Raw genomic sequence first — 27,748 nt, forward strand, 5'->3', positions numbered from 1 at the left:
AACGTGGACAATTGATAGCGCATCAATTGTCCACGTTAGTGGTCAACGTTATTTTTTAAAATATATATATATATATATATATATACTCTGTAATCATCAGCATCATTTAACATCCACTGTCCATGGCCAGCATGGACAGTAAATGTTAAATGAGGATGATTTATTCATTCATTCACCTACTTATTTGTTTGATTGTTTATTTTATTTTGTATTTCATTTGCAAGATTCTGGATGTGAACTCATGTGTTGAAAATATTTTATTGTATATTGGAAGGGTCATTGTGCCAATAATAATGCACACATACACACACACTTGTTCTATTTCACTTTCTAAAAAAAAAATATTATTAGTCAGTTGGTTAACCATGTAATCAATTGATTAATTTATTGTTTGATTAATCATGCAGTCAATCAATCAATCAAAATCAGCCAGATTTGTCAAAGCCCTTTTGCTGTCATTTGCAACCTCATCAACGACATGCCCAGACAAGCATGTATGCTTACACATACGCATATGTACACACATTCCTTTGCAGGCAATTACTCAGATATGCACAGATGCTCCAGATATTCACGTATTCCACAGATATGCATACACTGAGAATAAACTGTTGTTCAAAACTATAAAGCCAGAACACTGTCCATTTTTTTTTTCTGGCAAAATATACTACTCAAATTCATAAAACTTGCCTCTATATAGGAAATGGAATAGAAGAAGGCATTGCAACATTCAAATTTATTGAAACCCAAAAATAAAATAGATAATGATTCAAAATAACATACAGAGCCCCTGTTCAAAACTATAATGCCAGGTTGAATAATGTTGCAAAAAAATGATGCAAATTGAGGAAATTATGATATATTTCAATGATATTCTCATGCAATACATCAACAATACTGTGTTTGACCACCACCTCATGCTTCCAATCAACTTCTGCAGTAGATCAAGTGGAAGCTCTTTCCAGGCCTTCTTTATTGCTATTTTGAGTTCATCATCATCATCATCATCGTTTAACGTCCGCTTTCCATGAACCAGATGGCTACACCAGGCTCCACTCTGATTTGGCAGAGCTTCTACAGCTGGATGCCCTTCCTAACGCCAACCACTCTGAGAGTGTAGTGGGTGCTGTTACGTGCCACTGGCACGAAGGCCAGTCAGGCAGTACTGGCAACGGCCACGCTCAAAATGGTGTATTTTACGTGCCACCTGCACAAGAGCCAGTCCAGCGGCACTGGCAACGATCTCGCTCGAAAGTCTTTACACGTGCCAGAAAGGCAACACTGGGCACAAGTGCCATGACGATTTCGCTTTCGCTTGCCCCAACAGGTTTTCGCAAGCCGAGTTTCGTGTCTAATGAAGGAGACAACGTTGACATGGGTGCCAGTCGTCGAACAGATGAATACTGCTTGCCTTCGCTGTACACAATATTTGTGAAATATTCGCTGCCATTCTCTATAGGATTAAGGTCAGGACTTCTTGCTGGCCATGGCATAACTTCAATCACAATTGCATGCAAGAAATCCAAAGTTGCCTTTGCTTTATGAATAGGAACGTTGTCCTGTTGAAATATGAAGTTCTTGCTACAAAGCCTTCTTCCATCTTCATCAATGTCACTCCTGTCCAACATATTGATGTATCACATGGCATTGAAATGACCATCCATAATGACAGGTGGCAGCTTCCCATTGGCAGACATTGTTCCCCACACCATAAGATATCCTCTGCTGTTCTGCCACTTGAAATAAGTTTAATTTTGTATGCATTTATCGGCCCAGTAATACTTATAGCCATTTTGGCCATCCAAATTCCATTTTCTCTCATCAGAGAACAAAACCCTGACCTATTCATCACCCCACATCTGATGCTGCCAAGCAAACTCCAATCTAACGGCTTTGTGGGAAGGGGACAATAACAGACGTCCTAGCCACCTCTTCAGGTGGCAGTCATGGTTCAAAATCACTCTTCTTATGGTGGATGTTGAGGCTCCTACTCCTGCTGATGCCTTGATTTTGGAAACAGAAGAACAGTGTGACTTCTTCATAGCTGTGACAATGGCCCTTTCATCCCTTTCTGATGAAGCCTATAGACGTCCACCAACATGAATACTGTTGTAGCTATCAACATCTTTCAGAAAATTGTCCACTGGTGTTTTGCTTTACTGAATCTTTTCGGCAATCTTCCAGTTACTCATTCCTTCCACTTTCAGTGCAAGAATCTTCCTTTGCTCAATTTTGGAAAGCTTTGTAGTTTTAGGCATACTGGAAATTTAATCTGGATCACAGTGAATACAGTTGAGTCAAATATTTTTTGAAACATTCTGGAAGGAATTGAAAATGTATTAGTGGCTTTATAGTTTTGAAGTGTTGGTTTGCTAGGAAAAATGGGAAAATCAGGTTTTGTAATGTGATAATAAAGGTACAAGGTTTGTTTACATTTCAAAGTATTCATGAAATACCTATTTACAATGTATTATGCCCATTAGTCCACTTAAATATGGAGTTAAATTTCTAAATAACTTTAGAAAAACTGTGGCTTTATAATTTTGAATAGGAATTTGCATACACAGGTCTCAGAAACATACAGATGATACATACACATGCCTCAGACAGATCTGCTTATATATTCCAGGTAGAAGTATTTTATATGTCTCAAATGCACACATACTTAATATCTAGACACAGCTGCTTTCTTAAACACAAACTATATACACAGACATAAATGCACACAAGATATGCAGACAATTGAAAGTGAATCTTTACTGTAAACCTTATCTCCTTTTTTTGATTACAGTTTGCGTGCCAAATTTGGATCTAGGGGGTTCATGAATGCTTTGCATGGGAGTGATAGTCAATCATCAGCTATGAGGTAAATATCTTTGCATTATAATACATTTCAGTACACTTTTTAGTCAGAGTTTGCTTAGATTAACTATTCAGTAAATTGCTGCTGGTGGTGTTGATGAGGAATGTGGAGGTGATATGTTGTTATTGGAGGCGCAATGGCCCAGTGGTTAGGGCAGCGGACTCGCGGTCGTAGGATCGCGGTTTTGATTCCCAGACCAGGCGTTGTGAGTGTTTATTGAGCAAAAACATCTAAAGCTCCACGAGGCTCCAGCAGGGGATGGTGGCGAACCCTGCTGTACTCTTTCACCACAACTTTCTCTCACTCTTACTTCCTGTTTCTGTTGTGCCTGTAATTCAAAGGGTCAGCCTTGTCACACTGTGTCACGCTGAACATCCCCGAGAACTACGTTAAGGTAACACGTGTCTGTGGAGTGCTCAGCCACTTGCATGTTAATTTCACGAGCAGGCTGTTCCGTTGATCGGATCAACTGGAACCCTCAACATCGTAAGCGACGGAGTGCCAACAACAACTTGTTATTGTTGTGGTTGCTTACCCACCAATGTTAGCCCCTATTAACAGGCCTTTCATCAAAGCATTCCAGCTTTATCCATATCTTTACTATTAAATGTCATTTTAAACAAAAATTTTGTTAATTTTTCTTGATTATTTCAGAGAACTTGGGTTTTTCTTTCCTCAGTTAAGTAGCAAATTATCTCACAGAAAATCCAAGACCATTGAAAGAACACTTGCTATTATTCGTCCTGATGCTTATATATTATACAAAGGTATTGTTATCAGCTCCTGTCTTGCCACAATGTGCTAACATGTCAACATTTCCAACATTTTACCTAATTGAGAATTAACCCTTTTATAGGTGCAGGTGTAGATGTGTGGTATGAAGCTTGCTTCCCAACCACATGGTTCTGGGTTCAGTTCTTCTGCATGGCATCTTGGACAAGTGTCTTCTACTATAGCCTCAGGCTGACCAAAGCCTTGTGAGTGGATTTGCTAGAGGGACATTGAAAAAAGCCCATATGTATATACATATGTATGTGTGTCTTTGTGTCTGTGTTTGTCTCCCCCATCACTGATAGACAACTGGTGTTGGTGTGCTTACATCCCTGTAACTTAGTGGTTTGGCAAAAGAGATCGATAGAATAATTACCAGACTTTGACAAAATTTTAGTCAATTCATTCGACTAAATTTCTTCGAGGCAGTGCCCCAGCATGGCCTAAGTCTAATGATTGAAACAAGTGAAAAAGAAACATGCAAGGCCTAGCTTTGTAGTTAAGAAGCTTGCTTTGCTACCACATGGTTTCAGATCCTCTGTATGACACCTTGGGCAAGTGTCTTCAACTATATTCCCAGGCCGACCAATGCCCTGTAAGTGAATTTGGTAGATGGAAACTGTGGAAGCCCATCATGTATATATGATTATAATGTAAAATAATACATGTTTACTATGGACTTCTGGTAACACGTGTGCAATGATATTCAGTAACCAAGTGGAGTTAGCTGCAGCATGCCTTCATATATGTGCCCTGATGACTTTCTTTCTTCATGACTTTCTGAAAAATAAAATATCTTTTAATGAAATTTTCTATAAATACGCTTCAGATTGTGTACATTCCAATTATATTTGAATTTGTTGTGAAATAAATTTTTCAAACAAATTTCAACATAATCATAATCTACACATTCTGAAAGTTATTAGTTGAAATTTTCATTTAAAAATATTCATTTTCCCAAAAGTTCTAGGAAACAAAGCCGACAGGTATGAATTTGCAGAAAATCCTCTCCCCTCTTTAGTCTGTCTTTTCTGTTTCTCTTCAGTTGGATCTCTGCTTTTTTTTAGTTTTGTCTTAGTATTAAATGTTGCTGCACTGTGTCGTATGTTTCCCTAAAGGAGGGCCTTTCTTTCTTGGGTCTTGTTGGTTTTGAACTGTCATCAATATTTTTGGACCTTTGCTTTTACGTTGGCTCTAAACAAGCCTATTTTGGCTAAATTCTAGTTTTTGAATCCCATACAACCCCTTATAACTTTTTTCTGTTTTTTAGAATCTTCAGAAAACTTTTACGAATACATGTTCTACACACAGGAATTCATACAACTATGCAAAAATCAAGAAGAAAAAATTTTTTCGTGTGTAACCTAAGGGCCATTTAGCTGTTATTTTTAGTATATTTCACAGCCATCTAATACCTTCCTCGTTTCTTTGTCACTCTGACATATTGAGGTTTTTCAATATTTTTCTCTCCATAAACATATTTAATGGTTCTTGCTGGGATTTATGCAAAAAATTTGCAATGTCTGTATGTTAAATTCTGATTTAAAAAAAAAAATTTGAAAAATAAAAAAAGAAATATTTGAATATATGAATTCCCATGTGTAGAATACAAATTTGCAAAACTTTTCTGAAAATTTAAAAAAATAAAAAAGTTATGAAAGGTTATATAGGGTGCTTAAACCAGAATTCTACCCCTATTTTTACCTCTGTGAAGAGGTGGTCCATATAAGTTTGATTAGTCTGGCCTCCATCCTTTGACCTGTCCAATATGATAGGTTCTACTAGGAGCTACTGGCATAGCTCTCAGAGTTGATGAAACACGCAAGCTATCACAAAGCAAAAAGGCCTGAACCTCCTCATGGTAGAATATAATATTTGATACTCTTAAAAAGATGGAATAGTCATGGATAAAATACTTTTGGTAAGAAGTCTTTTAAATCAGGGCCACCTGAAATGAAACAACAACTGACATTCCAGGTTGCAGAAAGCAGTCTGCTTAAAAAGAACTTCATTTTATAAGTGTTTGGGTATCAGTGATATCCAGCATGTTCAACAGTGATGATGAGTGTGTTAGAATCATCATGTGACTTGTTTAAACCCAGATCTGCTTGCTTCAGCACACCTAAAATCAAAGGTGTTCCAGGTGTGACCAGCTCTGTTTTTTAATTAGATGTAGTATAAGTTGGATGAATTTCTCTAGTGTATTATTCCTGTTTTTGTAAAACATTAAAGAGTTTGATTTGAAGGAAATTGAGTGGCTTTTTGATTAGTTTGAATGACTATATCCCTTCCAAAAGCAACATAGAAAGAAGACAACAGTAATGATGGTATCCACACTATGACTAATTCAACCCTCTATGTAGAACTTCCCTAATTGTCTAGGTTTATATCTCTCATTGTTTGTTAGGGACATTTTCTATGAAAACGTCATCTACCTAATTCGACTAGATTTGTCAGTTGTTGAAATAATATTTGGTGACAAATATTTCACTGTTTTCCCAATGTATTTTGTCTCATCACTTTGTCTTATTAAGATGAGATCATTGCAAAAATCATGGAAGCTGGCTTTAAAATTGCTTTTCAAAAAGAAATTGCACTGTGCAGAAGTGACATCGAAGAATTTTACAGCCATGTTGTGGAGGAAGACTATTTTGAAGACTTGGTTGAAGAAATGACAAGGTAAAACAACCTCAAATTTTTTATCAGTTTATTTCCTATGCATCAGTTTTGTTCACTCATGTTTCTGAAAATGTGGTATGTTTGTATAAGAATTTCTGGAGCATATAAATTTGAAGCAGGATAAGTAATTGCCTATAATGAATGTATAAACTATAAAATAGGAGTGGCATCTACTAAGAAGTAAAGGGTAAAAGACTCCTTTCACTCATGAATGACCATGAAATTGCACCTAGAAAGTTCCCCTCTGAATCACCCATGCATACCAGCCTCCCCACTCCACACCCTTGATGTTATCCAAGGGAAAGGCAAGGGCTGATATGGCTTGACACCAGTGATATCACAACTCATTTCTACTGGAGCAACATGAAATAGAATGTCTTACTCAAGAATACAACACACAGCCCAGTCCAAGAATTGAACTCACTACCTTATGATTGTGAGCCTGATGCTTTAACCACTGAGCCATGCACCAGATAAATATTGCATTTAAATCTGATGGTTTTTCATTGAGTTTGACTAATATTCTTTGTTCTATATTTTTGGGTTCTCCTAGCTGTGAGAAGGGCCTGTAAGAGAGGAGTTGAGCTGGAGAGGGCCTGTAAGAGAGGAGTTGAGCTGGAGAGGGCCTGGAGTGTAATTATCAGTCAGGTCCCAACTTGAAAGCAAAAAAAAAATAATAAGTTAAGCAAAGTAAAGGAATTCAGCATAAGTATATTGTTATGGACAAATTCACTTTGTTGTTTAGCTCTAGGTCAGTCCGTATTAAACAAATCTATGACCACAGGTGTTCTAACTTGATTCATAGACATACTGAATCAAGGACCATGTTATGCAATGTGTCCTGTCCCTTTTAAGACAGTAGGGTGTTATTTGAGGGAATACTTGGCTACTATTTCTTGCACATCAAGTGATCATGCAGTGTTCTATTGTTTTCTCATACGAACATATGATCAGTTTGTTATCTAGAAGTGTATACTGATGATCTTGGTATGCAGAAAATTATTGCAGACAACATTACTGGTATAGCATCTTAGTATATAGTTATATTCTAACAAACAATACCATTTGTGACTTAGGTTGAGGTTGTTAACTCTTTGACATAGTAAATATTATTTGTTGTGAAATAAATGCAAATTAATTTTCTGTCTATTTACATTTCAGTGGCCCAATTTTAGCCCTTGGACTAGCCAGAGAAGATGCAGTTGCAAAATGGAAAGAGATTCTTGGCCCTCCAGATAAACATGATGCTTTTGAAACAGCTCCTAATAGGTAAGTTCAGATATCTGGTGGTTTATTGTGGAATGAGATGATTTGGTGAAGCTGCTTCAGTGTAAACAATTTGACATAGTTGACTGAACATTGAGTCTGTTTTGGCAAGTGTATTTTGGGTGCTAGAGGCAAATGCACAGAGAGAGAGAGAGAGAGAGAGAGAGAGAGAGAGAGATTAAACTGCTTGATATGAAATAAGTCAGCAACTCCAAATAAGCACAACCAAAATGACTGTGCCAAGATGTCTCATACCCAGTTTATTAGTATCAGGTGGTTTATTAGTATCAGGTGGTTTATTAGTATTAAAGTCAGTGAAAATTGTAAATGTTGAAGGATGATTTTATAAATTCTATTTTAGTAAGACCTTAACCTTCAAATATACAAAAGAAATATCTAATGCTTTTAGCAGATAAAATTACATTTTATTCAGTATGAAAGAACCTAATGACAAAAGTAAGGAATATTTATGCCCACTGAAGCATGGATGTTCTGCTAGAACAAATTATACTGTAATAGATAGCATGAGAGAAACTCTCATATTTGCTTTTGGTGCAAAATGCACTCTTATTTATATTGCTAGCAGGGAGATAAACCCCTGCCACTTCCAGTGCCAAGACCACCAGATCGCGTGATTTCGACCTTCTTTGATCTCATCAATGATGGATGCTTGACTGCTAAGAGATGGCAACGGCTCATCTCCCTGCCAGCAATATATAGAAAAACAGTGCCAGAACAGGCACTGGTGTCACATTTAGCCAGTGAGCTTGTTAAAAAATATATATTAGCAACAGAGGCAGTACTAATAAAGAGAGGTAATATTTATGCCCACTTAAAGGTGGATGTTCTGTTAGAACGAATTATAGTAAGGAATTTGACAATAAGGAAATGGATAAGAAAGCAGGCATGGAAATCAGTAAAAAAAAATAATAATCAAAATAGAAGCATGCTCACTCTCTTGATTATACATTGCCCCAAGGGAAATTGGTGCTTACCTCTAAAAATTTTTGAGACACCCAGAGCACTCATGGCGTTTCATGGGTAATTATGAGGCTGAGGCAATAGAACAGCTTGATATTTCAGTGAGGTAGGTGACTAACAAAATCAAAAACTTCTTTGCAGCAGTGTAGCACCTCTAATGTCTCAATACTCACAGGCTGAAAAATGTGGACAGATTATGGAATTACAGTGTCTTATTCTATTCAATTGTGGATGTTGTAACTCCCACCATGCTCCTGTTACAGTATTTAAGATCATTATTGCAGAGCAAATGAATCACTACTGATTCATTTGCAGAGCAAATGAATCCCATGTGAAGCTTCTTCCTCTAGCCCAAAGGCAAAGGATGAATCCTTCAGGCTTCTTCCCATCAAGACAAAACAGATTAGAAATTGACATCATCATCATCATCATCATCATCATCGTTTAACATCTGCTTTCCATGCTAGCATGGGTTGGACGATTTGACTGAGGACTGGTGAAACCGGATGGCTACACCAGGCTCCAATCTGATTTGGCAGAGTTTCTACAGCTGGATGCCCTTCTTAATGCCAACCACTCAGAGAGTGTAGTGGGTGCTTTTACGTGTCACCCGCACGAACGCCAGTCAGGCGGTACTGGCAATGGTCACGCTCAAAATGGTGTATTTTATGTGCCACCCGCACAAGAGCCAGTCCAGGGGCACTGGCAACGATCTCGCTCAAAAATAAAGAGATAATTTTTGTGAACATTGCATTTGCCTAAAATTCTATTTTGTTTCTAAATTTGGCTCAAGACTGGCAGTTTTGAGAAAATGGAGCGAGTAGATTACATCAACTTGACTGGTACTTTATTTTATTGACCTTGAAAGGGTGAAAGGCAAAGTTGACGTCTGCAGGATTTGAATTCAACATAAAAGAAAAATAGCACTGAGTAATTTTGTCTGATGTTCTAACAATTCTGCCAGCTTGACATCTCTGCCATCTCTCCCTTGCTACCTTTCATTCATGGAATATTGTTTTTATATTTTGGACAATGCTGCTGCTGCTGCTGTTGCATCTTGATATATGAATATCCTAGACCAGGGGTTTTCAAACAGTGGTCCGCGGACCACAGGGGGTCCGTGGACTAGCAATTACTTTTTATGGGCAATTTGATTTTATATATGTTTTTTAATCAAAATCTTTTAATTGGCAATAAACTTATTTGTTAAATACTGTTAAATAAATAAATGTAAAAATATATGTTATTTTAAGCAAATATTTATGTATAAATTTCATAAGCGTTTATAAGGTAAAACCTGAAATATAAAGAGGTCCGCAAGTCAAAAAGTTTGAAAACCCCTGTCCTAGACCATATTCTCCCTCTCCTACCTTTAAATCACCCAACTTCTAGTCTGCAGATGTGCTGTCTCCTCATCTCATCACAGTCTTTTCACTACCACTACAATCACCTCTGCTCCTCAGAGTAATTTAGTTGCATTCCACTTTCACTCAAGCTCCCTTGACACACTTGCCTTTCTCCTCTAATCTTTTGTACTGTGTTCCCTCCCTTGGCCCTATACTCACTTCTCTCAGTCCTTTTTTTACCAAGCATCAACCGACTAAAATTCCATTCTTTCTCATGTTTTCCCCGAAGTTACATGTTTGCAGTTGTTGTTATATTGTCTTGGAGAATCTGTGAAAGTTTTACCTTGATTAAACATTAAAAGAAAAAAAGAAAACAAAGCAAAAAACAAAAAGAAGAAAGAGACTCTCATAATTCTCACATTAGTGAAAATAGATTTACTCAAAAGCTGGATTAATCACCAATCACATTTCAACTTCAGTTCCACCATCCATCAGGTCACGCCACTTTAATGCTATGAATGTTGAGATCATTATGAACAGTTGCCAGTACCGCCTGACTGGCCTTCGTGCAGGTGGCACGTAAAAACACCCACTACACTCTCAGGGTGGTTGATGTTAGGAAGGGCATCCAGCTGTAGAAACTCTGCCAAATCAGATTGGAGCCTGGTGTAGCCACCTGGTCCACCAGTCCTCAGTCAAATCGTCCAACCCATGCTAGCATGGAAAGCGGATGTTAAACGATGATGAGTAAAACTGATATTTGCAATATGACGAAAAGTTAATTTAGGTTTTGAACAAAACTATTAGATCCTGCAACTTTGTATTGAGTTCTCACTTGTCTAATATTATTTTTATCATTTTATTCATGAAAATATTATCAACCTAAGATTAACCCTCACTTAGTATAAATAAGTGATTCTCTAATTCCAAACATTAAATCTACCATTAGTGAATCTATGGAACTTTAGTCAATGACATCATTATCAATACAACGAGAATAGAGATGTTTTTGGTAATTAGGCATAAATAGAACTAGAATGAATCATTTAGATTTCTGCTTGATTTAATACATGTTTCTTATAATCCTAATAATCTTCATTGTTGAGTCAATTCAAACATAATGATAAAAGAATATTGTAAACACCAGTTGTCTCATCAGTTTTTGTATCTCTTTTACTCTTTTATTTGTTTCAGTCTTTTGACTGTGGCCATGCTGGGGCACCGGCTTTAGTCGAGCAAATCAACCCCAGGACTTATTCTTTAGAAGCCTAGTACTTAATCTATCGGTCTCTTTTGTCGCACCGCTAAGTGACGGGGACATAAACACACCAGCATCTGTTGTCAAGCGATGTTGGGGGGACAAACACATACACACAAACATACACACACATATACATACATACATATATACGACAGGCTTCTTTCAGTTTCCGTCTACCAAATCCACTCACAAGGCTTTGGTCGGCCCGAGGCTATAGTAGAAGACACTTACCCAAGGTGCCACGCAGTGGAACTGAACCCAGAACCATGTGGCTGGTAAGCAAGCTACTTACCACACAGCCACTCCTATGCCTATATCTGTTTAAAAATTCTTTACAAAAATAGCAAAAAATATTTAGGAAATCTATTTTCTGATGTCTAATAAAAAGCATAAGATGACAAAATGGCAGAATCATTAGTACATCAGACAAAATGCTCAGTGGTATTTCTTTACATTTTGAGTTCAAATTCCATCAAGGTCATCTTTGCCTTTCATCCCTTTGGGACCAACAGAATGAAGTACCAGTCAAATACTGTAGTCAATGCAATTGACTTGTCCCCCTCCACTCAAAATTGCTGGCCATCAGCCCTGCAACAGACTGGTGTCCCATTGAGTGGAATGTTGTGATCTCAGTCACTCATGTATGTCATGGAAACTGAGTAACCAGCTTTATGAGTTCTAGGGCTCAAGGAAAAAAACCCTAGTTGTATGTTACTGAAATAGATGTCAAATGCCTAAGGTTCTTTTGTAAGCAGAAGCTGAGAAATCTTTTGAGGAAATGTTTACTTTGTTACTTATTGTTTACTTTGTTACTTATTGTTTACTTTGTTTACTTATCTTACTTCAAATTCAGTTTGAGAGCTCAGTTTGTGGTCCCAGAAACTGATGTGAATTTGATCCATGGATCCGACACAGTAGCAGATGCTGAGAAAGAGATCAGTTTCTTCTTTCCACGTGAAGAGACTGTTGCAGTTATTAAACCTGAAGCATTTGGCACTAAAGGTACATCATTAATACTCTCTGGGGACTATTACTGTAAAGTAGGGGCAAGAATTTTATTGCAATTATATTGTTTCCATTATTGCTTTTAACTCTGCTCACAACTTTAAAGTTCAATTAATTACCTTTTATAAGTTTCAATCTGAGTTAATCCCACTCACCTTTACATAACACAGAGGAAACATGTATCTCTTCTATAGCAAAACACCTGTACCTGCCCCTCTGTCATACTTTAGACCCTCAAAATCTGGCATAATGCCACCTCCCTCTTTACTACAATCCCGCTCAGTCATAGATCTTTTTTTTGTGTGTGTGTGTGTTTGCAAGTTACTTGGCGACCTTACTAGTGCCGGTGTTATGAGAATGCATCCAGCATACTCTGCAAAGTGGTTGGGGTTAGGAAGAGCATCCAACTGTGGAAACCATGTCAAAACTGACACTGGAGCTCATCACAGTCCTCTGGCCCATTGGATCCTGTTAAACCATCCAACTCATGCCAGCCTGGAAAGCAGACATTAAATGATGATGATGATGATGATGAAGAGAATGACCATAAGAGGATGAACCATGCAACTGAATATGTAGTTATTGCTTAGCCCCAAATTGGCTGCTTTAGCAGACTAATGATCAAATGCATTCTAGTCAAAACTATAACATTTTTTCAGACACACTATGTCCTCCCATTGGTTATTTATTATTTTTTTTGAGATGGTAGGGTGTGATTTGAAGCTATTTCTAGCAAGTCAAGTGATGCTATAAAGAGCTGTTTAGTGACTGACAACAAACAGGTGAGATTGAAGCCATTAAAATATTACAAGTTGATGGATGCAAGAAAAATATGTGCAGAGAGGAAATTCCAGGCCACAATCATTCTAAGAATGTAGGAATGGGGATATTGTATAGGGGCTGGTGGATTGGATACCATATAGGTGACAACTGAAGGAGAAATAAGTGAACTGAAAGTGCCTGAATATAAGTAATACAAGACCAGCATACTCTGAGGAGCAGAAGTCACTGTTGTAGTGGGAAAAAAAAGGTAGAGAAATGAAATATTATATCTTTGAACTAGTGGTTGGAGTGTGTTTGTGAATGATTTCATGCCTACCTCTTGAATGGTTTTTCTTCGTATGTGGTCAAGGATGGCTGTTTGTGAGGCAGATATCAGTGCAGTTAACTAATGTAGATCTCACATAAGCTTTGTAGAGGTTTAGTGGCTGATAAAGGATAAAGTATTTTCTGGTTCTGAAAAGAAAGGTCACTCTTTAAGATACAGTCTTTGCTATGCTGAGGAGGAAAGGTTCAAAAATTTGCTGTGACCTTGTGTGTTCCAGGTGTGTGTTGTTCATGTTTAGTGGGGTGAGGTGTGATGTTTTCTTAATATGTTCAGTGATTGTGTTTTGTTGCTATTGAAGGAAACAATGTTGGCACAACTCCCCTGGAGGGTGTTTGAGGTATCTGAACTACATGCGGATGTTTGATGTTTGAGTATAGAAAATTATAAAGATAAAGGGTGACGTCATCTATGTAGGAGTGGGCATTGTTGTAAGTGGCAACAAGCAGGGCTGTAATGTCTGGGAATGAGGTGAACTGGAAGGAAAGGGCAGTGGCGTCAATGGCTGAGAGGCCTTGCCAGAAGAGGAAGAGGGATTGAAGATGTGGGAGAAGTAGGAGCAACATGGGCCATTTTGGCCTCGGGCAGTGGCAGCGGGCAGATGCATGTAAACATGCAAGCTAGAAAGACAATTAGCGGTAGGTTCTAGTAGTAGGTCAGATAGTTAGGACATATCTCAGAGTTAACCCAGAGAAGTGAACCATACTTTGATTCACATATTACAGTTCTCTCTTATAACATAATGTATATGAGTAAGACTATGGGGAACAAAACCAAGCCCTGGGGCATATCGAAGTTAAAATAATGTGTCAGTAGCAGCACCATTAGCACATGTCAAAATAGTTGTTCTGGCAAAGTGTCATAAATTCGAGAACCCATAGACAGGCAGTTTTGATAGGAGAGTTACGCATCTCAGATACAGTCAAAAGCTTTGCTGATGCTGAGGGTAACACTATGTTCATCAAATTTCTCAGGAGTGAAAGATTAACTAGTGAGTGATATGGAAGAGTAGGTCTCCAGTAGATATAGGTTCACAGAAGTTGTACAGGCAGTTATTTAGAAGAGAGACCGACAGAAGGAGCTGGAGAAGATTGAAATGGTTAATGATGATCTCCATCACTCTTGAGACATTGGAAGTGTGTGTTATAGGCCAGGAGTTGACAGGGTTAGAAAGGCTGCTCTTCTTTGGAAAGGGACACACATTCTCAGTTATATATATATATATATATATATATATATAGAGAGAGAGAGAGAGAGAGAGAGAGAGAGAGAGAGAGAGACTGGAGAATTTGATGAGTATCTGGGCTATATTGTTTCAGGGTAATGCAATGGATAGTGTCAGGATTGGTGATTTAAAGTAATTGAGAGTACTTTCACATTTGGTATTGTGGTATGACGTCAGCGACTGGGGAGCTGATCGGAACCATGAACTGACCGGAACGGCGAGCTGACCGGAAGAGGAAGAAGGGCAGAGGGAGCCTCAATCGGGATTTCATGCCCTTTTCGAAAGGGGTTGTTGTGAGGAGAGGATGTGCCAAGCGATCGTCTAGGTGTTGGGAGAAGCAGCTGCTATTTCTAGTGTTCTTCGGGTCGGGTGAGCCGCGAGGATCAGATACCGCAGGACAGACTTGTACTTGGAAGGAAAACCGAGGTAAGCCGATTACATTTACTCGCACGCATACACCACAGGTATTTGTGTGCATGGTAATGAGCCTGGTAAACTGGCCCGAGAAGGGATAACTTTGGAGCAGACTTACCTAGCGAGAAGAGTGTGGAGTTGGAGGCAAAGTAGGTTGTGAATGTGGAGATATTTTCACAGAATCATTATAGGAGTACTGCTTAGAGACTTATTCTGGTTGAGAAGTGGAGAAAAAGGGATTTCCTCAAAGTTGGTGGAGATCCCCTTCTGAAAAAGGATGAAAAATACTAGATACAGTTTGAGAAGAAAGAGAATTTGATGATTGTGAAACATGGAGTTATCCTTCACAGTTTAGATGATGGACTTGCAAGAATGTAGTGTTGAATAAAAAGTCATCCAGTTTGTAGGGAAGGATGTGATTAGCAAAGTAAACCCAATGATTTAGTCTTCAACAACATGATGGAGATAATAATTAAAGTAAGATATTTAAATTGATTCTATCAACCAATTCATAACTAACAAAAATTGTTTTCATGCCTTGTCAAAGAAATTCTTTATTAAAAACATACATGGTGTTAGAATAATTACTAGATCATTCCTGCTAAAGATATATTTGAGAAATAAGATATATGGCATCTGAAATAGTGTTTGATCAAAGCTGATAGAATTTTAACAGTTTACTAAAAATGTCAAGGTTTAGTAAATAAATGTCTTCTTTAAAACATTAATTTCATTGTTGTTTTATTGATTGATTTTCTCTTATTCAGGGGAAATTATGACTAAAATAGAAGAAGCAGGATTCAAGATCACAGCCAGCAAAGAGTTAGTTTTAACTGAAGATATTATAAATAAAATGTACAGGAAAGAGCAACCTTATTATGAAGATCTAAAAAGATATTTAATGACGTATGTATCCTGTCTTCTATAAATTATGAATACCTTGTAGAGTTTATTTTTCTTCTGGAATTGGTACTTTTCTCTGTCTGAAAATTAATAATCAAACATCTTTTCTGCTTTCAAAAGAAACTAAAATATATTTCAATATATGAACATATTTATTAATTAACTGAAAAATGTTTTTTCTTAAACAGAGCTCGTTAATATTAATTAGAGATATATAGATCATAACTGTCATGTAGACTGACACAAAATGTAAGTGGCTACTAGATAAATATGATCAGGACATTTCAACAAGATATATTGTTGTGAATTGACACAGTTTTAAAATATTAACTTGATAGTTCAAATCTTTAGCTGTCAATTAGGTAATTGAATAAAAACAATGTTAAGTATTCATTTTGAACACTTAAATGACCTGCTGACAATAATGCTTTTTCTACAGACTCTAAGACTATTTTCATTCATATATTTGATAAGAGAACTCTTTACCGAAATTTAATAGTAGGATTAAACAACCTATCTATAGTAATACTATAACTTCTCTTTGTTTTTATTTATTGGCATTGCCTTACATATTTTACCCAACTTCTCATCTGCATTGCTTAAAGGTCTTAAAATATTATATCATTCTTTTTTTGTTATTGTTGTTGTATTCAGCTGACCAATTCATTGGCACCTTTTTTGGACTAGATGCCCAAACAACAGTATACCTGTTATATCCTCGTCATTATCTAGTGACTGAGTCAACTACCTATAAGAATACACAAACTAATCTTGTTACTCACTCTGTCGACTGTAACAATTTGTGATATATAGAGCACTACACTGAGGTAGTGAACTGGCAGAGTTCTTAGCACACAAGGCAAAATGCTTAGTGGCATTTTGTCTGCTTTTACAATCAGAGTTCAAATTTCACTGAAGCTGACTTTGCCTTTCATCCTTTTGGGGTTGATAAAATAAGTACCAGTTGAGTACTGGGATCAATGTAATTGACTTACCCCTCCCTCAAACTTGCTGGCCTTGTGTCAAAATTTGAAACCAATATGTAGCATTACAGTATCATTTCTTAGTGTCTCTGGTTCTATAATTCTGTGATTTACTAGCCAGATGTACTAAAACTGCAACGGGTGACATGGAAATGTCAGTTAACATAAATATACATTTTGTCAAGAAATATGTAATTGACAAAAATATGTTATTTGTAATCTATTAGATTGAAGTTACTCAACAGCTTGATCAGTGACCAACAACTATGCAGCTACTGTGGTAACATGCCACAGCATATTAAAAAAAATCCCTAAAAAAAAAACCACAGCCCATCATATGCGATTGTTTGGTCGTAAAAAATTTATTAAGAGAATGAATAAAAACAGAGAAGACCCATCCACCACAGTAGAAGTATTTAGGCCACTCCCCCTGGTGAAGAGAATTGGCCTGCGTGAACCCTCTGCTGTTGCCACGCAAAAGGCACTCATGCCAATGCCATGAAAAAGCACTTGTGTGGTGCAATGTGAAAAGCACCCAGCACACACTGTAAAGTGGCTGGTGTTAGGAAGGGCATCCAACCATAGAAAAACCAATCCAAATCAAACTAGACCTTTGTGCAGCTCTTCAGCTAGCCAATTCATTCAACCCATTCCATCATGGAAAACAGATGTTAAAGGATGATGATGATATTGAATGTCAAACTGAACGAATGGTTGATGTAATATCAGGTTGAGTAAAAAGTAAGCAGTGTTTTGAACCACGAGGAATTTGTACCAGATTTTTGCAGAGTTTTGAATTTTTTTAAACAATTTTTGAAATTGTCTGATAATACAGACATAGAATTGCCCAAATGCATCAATAAATTAAGGTTGATATTTTTTTCACTGTTGTTACAATAATCTGAAATGAAACTGTTAAAGCGCGATATTCAAGTAATTTTGCTATTCAACTTCAAAAAAGGATGCAAAGCAGCTGGAATGGCTCGTGATATCAATGAAACGTTTGGTGAGGAAATGAGGAAATGAGTGGTCAGCTTGAAAATGGTTTTAACAATTTCTCAATGAAGACCCAAACCTTGGAGATTGCGAGCGTGGTGGACACTCATTTGTCATCAATGACCATCAAATACAGACTGTCATGTAAAGCCACTTGAAAACTGGGAAAAGAATTTCAAGTTAGCCAGAAAACTGCCTGCAGCTATTTGCATGTAATTGGAAAATCAAAAACCTTGACAAATGGGTACCACATGATTTGAATGAAAATCAGAAAATGTGCAGATATGGAATTTGCTCATCACTTCTTCTCCATAACCAGACCGATCCATCTCTTGACCGTATTGTAATTTGCGATGAAAAGTGGACTCTGTACAATAATAAAAAACGTTCTTCACAGTGCTTGGACCAAAATAAAGCACCAAAAAACTTCCCTAAACTCGAGCTCTTCAAAAAGGTTATGGTGTCTGTTTGGTGGTGTACTGTTGGACTCATCCACTGTAACTTCTTAAAACCTGGAAAAAACCATTACTGCAGAAACATATTGCCATGAAATTGCCAAAATGAAAGTAAAACTGCTACTCCTCCATCCCAGATTGGTCAACAGAAGAGGGCCATTCATTCTTCATGACAATGCTGGAACACATGTTTCACTACTGACGCTCCAGAAGTTGAGGGAACTTGGTTACTAAGTTCTTCCCCACCCAGCTTATTCCCCAGACCTTTCTCCTACTGCCTACCACTTTTTCAAGCACCTTGCTGGTTTCCTGTGAGAGAATTGATGCTGAAAATGTATTCATAGAGTTCATCAGCTGCAGAACTCCAGATTTTTATGTTACCGGAATAAGCGAACTTGTAACTCGTTGGTGAAAATGTGTTGATTGTAATGGTACTTAGTTTGATTAATAAAACTTCCGCATTGTTGAAATATATTGTGATGAATTTCCTGTTTCAAAACGTTGCTTACTTTTTACTCAGCCTTACAGTTTGTTGGTTCACATTTTCAACTCCAAACATATTTTCAGCCTCAAACATAAGTTGTGAAGTGAGACACTTAAAAACAATAATCCGTGGTTTTCTTTTTTTATAGGATAGATAGATATCAGAAGGGCATCTAATTGTTCCAATAAATCTGAAAATGAGAAAGACAGTTCAGATCCTCACACATATATATCAACAAACAATAGTTGTGCTGTATAAAACTGTCACATAAATGAAACGTAGATTTACCACTAAAAACAATATGCATTTGTCCTAGTTGAAGTTTTCTTCTGTTCTTTTATATTTGCTGCATAGAAAACCTGATGAGTAAAATATAGTACAATATAGCATGGCATAGCATGGCATAGCATAGCATAGCATAGCATAGCATAGCATAGCATAATATAGTACAATATAGCATAGCATATTGGTATAGTAATAGTTGAATGATAATTTATTTGATGAGTATTAGACCACTGAAATGAGTAAGAAGGATTAGTCAAATAAATCAACATCAGTGCTTGGCTGGTACTTTATTTTATTGGCATTTGGAATCAGAACATGAAGAGCTGGAATAAATATTACAAGGCATTTTGTCCAGTGCTCCAATAATTTTTGGCAGATCCTCTGAGTCTGATCGGTTAGGATGAGAGAAGAAACCTGAACTTATAAGTTACTGCAGTAGGATGCAGGACATGAAGCTATCAATTCTTCCTCGGGCAAGAGACTCATCAAATTTTACAAAAGCAATATATTTTAACTCATGCTATGTAATATCATTAGACTTCAGCTGCAGAGGCACTGAAAGGAATCTCACAAGATTTAAACTGAAGAACTGCAAAGTATTTACCACAAGGTTTGCTCTGAAGCCCTTACTTTGGCAATACTAATTTTGTTTAGATATACCTAAAGTAAAGAAGGTTTGTTAGTCATATTATCACGATGTTACAGAAATACTGTAATGTAGTAAATCTCTCTGTCTGTCTAACTTTGTTTTGTTAGTAAGCCAGTCTTGCAGTAAGGTCAGCAGTAATGTCTAATTTGTTTGTAACCCAGCTTGGATAGTTCTCAGATAGTTCTATCCTATGGTAGTCTTAACTGTTAAACTTCAGCCATCGAACTACGAATGGGAAGAATGCAGTGGTTTGTCAATCATAGTTTGTCACTTACTCTATCTTCAGTGGACCTTCAATGTTTATGGTTCTGACCCGAGAAGATGCTGTCTATGGATTTAGACAGTTATTGGGACCTGTTGACCCACTAGAAGCCAAACAGATAGATCCAAATTTGTAAGTACTGTGTTTATAGTTGATTGTATTAACAAAATTGTATTTTAAATATTTATTAGTGCAAGTTCCATTAGAATGTATGGTGTTACAAGTTGAAAAAAAAAAGAGTAGTGCCCATAGCTTTTGCACTTCTCTCCTGATATATGTTAGTCAGATTAACTCTTGGTAAAATAAATACTTGTATGAGCCCTTTCTGTGATCCTTCAAAAAGGATAAAAATCTACAGGATCTACTGGAGAGTTCCCTTTCTCCCCTAGACACACCCATTCATATACTCTGACCTTGATTCTTGACTTGTCCCCTCATCTTCCATACAATTACTCTAATGGGCCACCAAAGTCTATGATCAACATCATTTAGCTCTTTGGTTGTACTTCCCCTAATCAAACATACTGCATAATTTGCAGGGCTCTGTGATGCATTGTACATAGGTGAAAAAATGTATATGATTAATTCCCTTCAATTGTCAAGCAGTTACCATCTATTTTTATTACAGTAATCCCTTGCCATATCAGGGTTCACTTATCACGGTTCACCTATTATGGTTTATTATTTAAGCTTATGTTGATTCCTCTGTGGTGTTGTTTTGCATTTATAATAAAAAAAAAATGCAGTACGGTACTGTTTCTACTGTGGATTTTCACCTATCACTGGGGGTGGTTTGGAATGTAACACCCATGATAGTCGAGGGATTACTGTATTTTTTTTTTACTTTATTTTAAATTACTAGAGTATTTGAAAATTATTTATAAATTATCTCGTTTGCACCATTTATCATTTATTGTTAGGTACAGACATGGCCATATGGTTGAGAGGTTCAGTCCCCAACCATATGATTTTGGGTTCTGTTCCATTGGATGGCACTATGGGCGAGTGTTTTTTATTATAGCCTTGTGAGTGGATTTGGTAGACAGAAAGAATCTTGCTGTGTGTGTGTGTGTGTGTGTGTGTGTGTGTGTGTGTGTGTGTGCATGTGTGCGTGCGTGCGCGCGTTTCTGTCTCTTTGTCTTGATAGTGTGTGATAGTTGTAAGCAGCGTCGCCATCATACACGTAGTGTCATTCATTTCTGGTCATCCATGAAAGCATAGTTGGCCATGAAGAAAAATTACCTCGCTCAGGATCAGATGAGAGTAAGCAGTAAGTGTATCTGACGATAGAAAATTCCATTTGATTCATGCAGGCATGGAAAAATGAATGTTTAAAAGATGATGATGATGATGTTCTTTGATTGTATAATCTACATTGTTGTTGTCATTTAGCTCCAGGCCAGTTTGATAAAACTAGTCTAAGACCAAAGCTGTAATCATACTACTTTCTCATATAGACTGTGTTTCAAATTTTCTTATTTTATTTAAAAAACTACTTGTTGAAATTCAACAAAATTTCCACAGAATGATGGCAACAGTTATATGTGTGTGGTGTGTAAAAAACACGAGGTTTTGCACAAGTGTAAACAAACTGGGGCCATTTGCATGATTTCCATGAGCTTTCAGTGTTCTAAATTATCAATGAGTGGTCTGACAATCGTGTGGAGGTGCAATGGACCAGTGGTCAGGGCAGCAGACTCGCGGTCGGAGGATCCCGGTTTCGATTCCCAGACCGAGTGTTGTGAGTGTTTATTGAGCAAAAACACCTAAGCTCCACGAGGCTCCAGCAGGGGGTGGTAGTGAACCCTACTGTACTCTTTCGCCCCAACTTTCTCTCACTCTTTCTTGCTGTTTCTTGAGTAATGCTGCGATGGACTGGCGTCCCATCCAGCTAGGGGGAACACATACACCAGAGAAACTGGGAAACCGGGCCCATAAGCCTGGCTAGGCTTTGAAAGGGCGAAATGAATGACAATCGTGTAATTATGGGTTGTAAATGTGACTTAACTGCTTCAGAGAAATCTGTTATTACTTCTGAACTTGCAAAAGGTAAATCAACATTAGAAATATTTAAAATAATTGGAAGATGTCATCAATTTATGAAAAAATTTGTTACAGCTCTTACAAAGATATGTATGAAAGCCAACAAAGGTTAGTTGAGAGCTATTTCTCAATGTTCTCTGTCACGAATTAAGCATGAAGCTGTAAAGAACCCAGGTCTTACAAGTGGAGAACTTTTCAAGTGCATTGGTGAAACAACTGTGTCCTGAACTACCTGATGTCATCTTCTGGAAAAAGTCAGTAAACCAGTGATATCAGTTAAAAGGCCACTTTTAAACCAAATATACATACAAAATCACCTAAAATGGACAGAAGATAACATGAAGGTCAACTTTGCAAAAGTTTTGTTTACGGACAAAATTTGTGCTGCTCTTGATGGACCTGATGGTTGGGGCAAGGGATGGGTTGTAAATGGATGAAATTGTCATCAACACTTGAGATGCCAACAAGTGGAGAAGAGGTATCGTGATTTGAGCAGGTATTATTGGCGGTATTATGGTTGGTCCTTGGAAAGAGCCTGATGGTGTTAAAATGACCATGGATGCTTACATAGCCTTTCTGAGGGAGCACCTTGAAACTTGGTTAAAAAAGCAAAGGACCACCTTCAAGACAACCATAATATTCATGCAAGATAATGTGCCCTTGCACTCAGCAATGGAAACTACAGAGTATCTTCAACAATTAGGCTTCTGTGGATCTTGGAAGATGATGTGGCCTGCCTGTTCTCCCAACTTAAACTCAATAGAAAAACTTGTGGAATATTCTAAGGCAATGAATTTACCAGAATGGATGCCACTTTAGGAGCAAGAATGAACTGTGGCAGGTGATAGTGGATGTATCTCATGATATAACATCAGAGGAGATCCAAAAACTAGCATTTTCCATGGACCTGCGCCTTTTCCAACTTATTTCAAACAAAGGCTCATATATCACTTACCAGTTCAGCTATCATTTCTTCCATATTTATGACTGTATGTGCTCATTTTGGTATGTACATCAAACAATTAAATTAGTATTTTCTTGTTTACACAAGTTTTAATTGCACCTCACTAATAATTTGAAACAGTGAAAGTTTACATAAATTTGGGAAATAGCTGTAGTTTATGTGTTGTTTTACAGAACCTCACATTTTTTACATGCCACATGTATAGAACTGTTACCATCATTCTATAAAAATTTTGTTGAATTCCAACAAACAGTTTTTAAATAGAATAAAAAAGATGTTATGTCATTAATATGAAATGCAGTGTAGATAGGGAAATCTATAACATAATATCCAACTTGACCTTTATTTGAAGATGGTTAGGTGTAATTTGAGGGATATTTAGCTACTATTTCTGGCAGGTTGAGTGATCATGTAGAGGATTTAATCAATATGTTAATCAAGTGACTTGCTTCAACTAATGGGCTTTTATATTTTTCCACCACTTTTAATTGTCTACAGCTTGTTGATTTTCTACAATGTGGAATTTTGTTGTCTGAGGAAGTGTTCACATGTGGAAACTCGGAGTAATAGCACAAGTGACATCTTGGCTCAGGGCTATAGAAGGCACTTGCCCAACGTGCAGTGTAGTGGGACTGAATTCAAGAGTACATGATTAGGAAGTAAACATCTTAACCACAAAGCCATGCACACACACACACACACACACACACACACACACACACACAGAGGAGTGGCTGTGTGGTAGGTAGCTAGCTTACCAACCACATGGTTCTGGGTTCATCCCCACTGCGTGGCACCTTGGGCAAGTGTCTTCTACTATAGCCTCGGGCTGACCAAAGCCTTGTGAGTGGATATGGTAGACAGAAACTGAAAGAAGCTCGTCATATATATATATATATATATATATATGTATGTGTATATGTTTGTGTGTCTGTGTTTGTACCTCCCAACATCACTTGACAACCGATGGTGGTGTGTTTATGTCCCCGTAACTTAGCGGTTCGGCAAACGAGAACAATAGAATAAGTACTAGGCGTCCAAAAAGAATAAGTCCTGGGGTCGATTTTCTCGACTAAAGGCGGTGCTCCAGCATGGCCGCAGTCAAATGACTGAAACAAGTAAAAGAGTAAAAGATTATATATATTGGGGCTATTTAAATAGCCCCAATGTAATCGGTAGAACTGTATGCAAGTCTTATTTCATGAAGACAATTTGTGTATAGTTCTGCAAATTATATATATATATATATATATATATATATATATATGCATAGTACTGCATATACAATTCTGTAATCACGAGTAAGTTGGTAGATGGAAACTTTAAGAAACCTGTCATGTGTGTGTGTGTGTGTGTAAAATTATGTTTAGGAATCACTAAATGTACATATTTATGGAAAGATTCTGATAATCCAACTAATGAAGTGAATCTATTTCATAGATTCCGAGCACAATTTGGGACAGACATAATGAAAAATGCACTGCATGCAAGTTCCAGCTCTCTGAAAGTACAACTATTAAAAAACATAGTATTTGGACCTGATACATGTAAGTCAATCTTTATTATTACAAACAGCACAGAACATTTGTCATTGTACTTTCCATCAAATTGCATTTCAGTTGGATAAATTTTTTTTTATCTTATATTACACCATACATCATGTCTTGAATAATCACATCAGTACATGCACCAAAAAAAAAAATGCTGTATGCCACTACATTACATCAAACTGTGGAGGCGCAATGGCCCAGTGGTTTGGGCAGCGGACTTGCGGTCATAGGATCGCGGTTTCGATTCTCAGACCGGGTGTTGTGAGTGTTTATTGAGCGAAAACACCTAAAGCTCCACGAGGTTCCGGCAGGGGATGGTGGCGACCTCTGCTGTACTCTTCTACCACAACTTTCTCTCACTCTTACTTCCTGTTTCTGTTGTGCCTGTAATTCAAAGGGCCAGCCTTGTCACACTGTGTCACGCTGAATATCCCCGAGAACTACGTTAAGGGTACACGTGTCTGTGAAGTACTCAGCCACTTGCACGTTAATTTCACAAGCAGGCTGTTCCGTTGATCAGATAAACTGGAACCCTCAACGTTGTAAGTGACGGAGTGCCAACAACAACATACATTATACTATTTCACATATGCCACACCACTTACCACATCATACTTTCATAATACCACACTTCTTTTTATCATAAACTGTACTTCAGCTCATTTCACATTACATCATCCCATCATAAACGCTAACAAGTCAGACTTGATCTGCTTGGAATAAAATAACAGCTAAACTTCTCTCAAGTAACACATCTTCAAAAACGAAAGACACATTCGATACTGTAGTCCTAGGTAGAATAAGTGAATAAAAAAAACAAAAACAGGCAAAATGGTTATGGCTAGAATTCCATTGATAATAGAACCCTGAAGGTGCATAGCTCAGTGGTTAGAGCATTGGGCTCACAATCATGAAGTAGTGAGTTCAATTCCCGGACTAGGCTGTGTTGTGTTCTTGAGCAAGACACTTTATTTCACATTACTCCAGTTCAGTCAGCTCCAGAGGTGAGTTACGATATCACTATGGTCAAGCTATATCAGACTTTGCCTTTCACTTGGATGACAGTGGTAGCATGGAAAGGAGAAGCTGGGATGAATAGAAGACTACTGACCTCCCATAAGCAACCTTGTCAACACCTCAAATGTAATGTTTCTTCCCCGAAGATGGAAGCTTGCTTACCTGATGATGGAATCAATTTATTACCATTATTTCGAACAATTGAGCCCCAAGAAAGAGCTGTTGGATTTCTAACACTATTCTTCAACTCTTTAATTCTTGATATCATTTCTATTCTGTGTTAGTTGCACCTTCTTAGACACACACACACACACACACACACACACACACACAAATATATATATATATATACAAATATATACATATGTATATACATACACACACACACACACATATATATATATATATATACACACACATATATATACATATATATATATATATATATACACATATATATACATACACATATATATACACATATATATATATATATATATATATATATATATATATATATATATATATATATATATATATATATACCTGGGAACCCCTCTATGCTGATGACCTTGCTCTAATTGCTGAGTTACTATCAGAACTAGAGAAGTTTCAGATGTGGAAGCAAGGATTAGAATTGAAGGGCCTTAGAGTCAACCTATCTAAAACCAAAGTCCTAATAAGTAGGAAGGTAAACAAAACACAAACCCCTTCAAGTAGATTGATCTGCTCGATCTGTAGAAAAATCGTAGGTAGAAACTCTATAAGATGTACCCAGTGTAAGCTAGGAACACTTAAGAGGTGCAGCAATATCAAAGGAAAGCTAACTAGGAAGATAGTTTTTGTATGTGGACCGAATAGTGACTGGTGACGAGAAATAGGTTCTCTATAAAAATGTCAAGCTCTGAAGACAATGGTGAGGGAAAGGAGAAACACTGACACCCCAGGCTAAAAAAGGTCTTCACCCACGTAAAGTGTTGTTATCTGTTTGGTGGAGTTTGAATGGGAAATGATGCCCCACCCACCATATTTACTGAACATTGTCCCATCTGATTATCATTTATTCTGCAGTCTTCAAAATCATTTGGACAGAAAAAATACGAATTCTGTAGGCGAGGTCAGAACAGTACTGGAGGAGAATTTTTCCTCACGGACAAATGAATTTTGGAAGAGGGGACCTTGCAAGTTTACCAGATAGATAGAAGAAAATGAAAGAGAGTATATTTTAGATTAAAAAGAATTTTATCGTAATTTTGAAAAATAAAAGAAGTTAAAAAAAACCGCATTATTTATAGGATGATACAATATATTAGAAAAAATGAATGAATAGGCAAAACATGTATCACTATAGATCATGGAATTTATAATTCAAATATAATTGCTTAGTTGTTAGAGAAAATAAGGGATTAAAAAGTACTGCACTTATATATACCTATTATATTGTCATTCAATGCAATTTTGTACTCTCTCTGTTTCTCTCTCTCTATACGTGTATGTGTGTGTGTGTGTGTGTGTGTAGTCATTTTTTTCCTTTAAGACTTGCATTCACATAATTATTTCTATTGTGTTGCAGCATGGGATCAGGGTATTCCACCAAGTGGTGAAATGTCACCTAATATATTAACATCCTCAGGGTCTCCTTTGTCTCTAGAATATGCCATGACTAGGGAAGCTGCTGAAGACGAGACAAAACCTCTACAGCCTGTTGTTAACATTATACCAGAGAGTTCAATAGAAGATGTTCTGGGGGTAGACAGCTCAGTTGAAATTGTTGGAGCAAAATTATCTTCTGTAAAAGAGCAACAAGCCATAGAAAGACGTGAAAGTGAAGGTATAGAAGAAAAAGATGCCACAGCAGAGGAAATCACTCAAGAAGCTCAAGATGAGGTAAGTAAACCAGCTGAAGCAGCTGAAGAAACTGAGAAACCACCTGAAGCTGCAGAAGAAACTGAAAAACCCCCTGAAGCTGCAGAAGCAACTGAGAAACCACCTGAAGCTGCAGAAGCAACTGAGAAACCACCTGAAGCTGCAGAAGAAACTGAAAAACCACCTGAAGCTGCAGAAGAAACTGAGAAACCACCTGAAGCTGCAGAGGAAACTGAGAAACCACCTGAAGCTGCAGAAGAAACTGAAAAACCCCCTGAAGCTGCAGAAGCAACTGAGAAACCACCTGAAGCTGCAGAAGAAACTGAAAAACCACCTGAAGCTGCAGAAGAAACTGAAAAACCACCTGAAGCTGCT

General features: G+C 37.3%; 1 protein-coding gene across 7 annotated transcripts in view; it reads left to right on the plus strand.

Moving 5' to 3' along the window:
• Nucleotides 1-27,748, plus strand: part of LOC106868177 (thioredoxin domain-containing protein 6) — a 55,050-nt gene that overhangs the window by 26,949 nt on the left and 353 nt on the right. For 5 of the 7 annotated variants that reach the window (XM_014913324.2, XM_014913323.2, XM_052978498.1 and 2 more), the window contains 9 exons: nucleotides 2,792-2,866; nucleotides 3,518-3,630; nucleotides 6,169-6,313; nucleotides 7,475-7,582; nucleotides 12,021-12,169; nucleotides 15,684-15,822; nucleotides 19,958-20,065; nucleotides 24,381-24,487; nucleotides 27,081-27,746. In XM_014913324.2, the coding sequence (XP_014768810.1) occupies nucleotides 2,792-2,866; nucleotides 3,518-3,630; nucleotides 6,169-6,313; nucleotides 7,475-7,582; nucleotides 12,021-12,169; nucleotides 15,684-15,822; nucleotides 19,958-20,065; nucleotides 24,381-24,487; nucleotides 27,081-27,746 (1,610 nt within the window). The remainder of the gene's footprint in view (nucleotides 1-2,791; nucleotides 2,867-3,517; nucleotides 3,631-6,168; nucleotides 6,314-7,474; nucleotides 7,583-12,020; nucleotides 12,170-15,683; nucleotides 15,823-19,957; nucleotides 20,066-24,380; nucleotides 24,488-27,080; nucleotides 27,747-27,748) is intronic. The other 2 variants (XM_052978499.1, XM_052978500.1) reach the window with 2 other exon arrangements.

The sequence above is a fragment of the Octopus bimaculoides genome, chromosome 2 (assembly GCF_001194135.2).
Source record: "Octopus bimaculoides isolate UCB-OBI-ISO-001 chromosome 2, ASM119413v2, whole genome shotgun sequence".
NCBI classification, from domain to species: domain Eukaryota; kingdom Metazoa; phylum Mollusca; class Cephalopoda; order Octopoda; family Octopodidae; genus Octopus; species Octopus bimaculoides.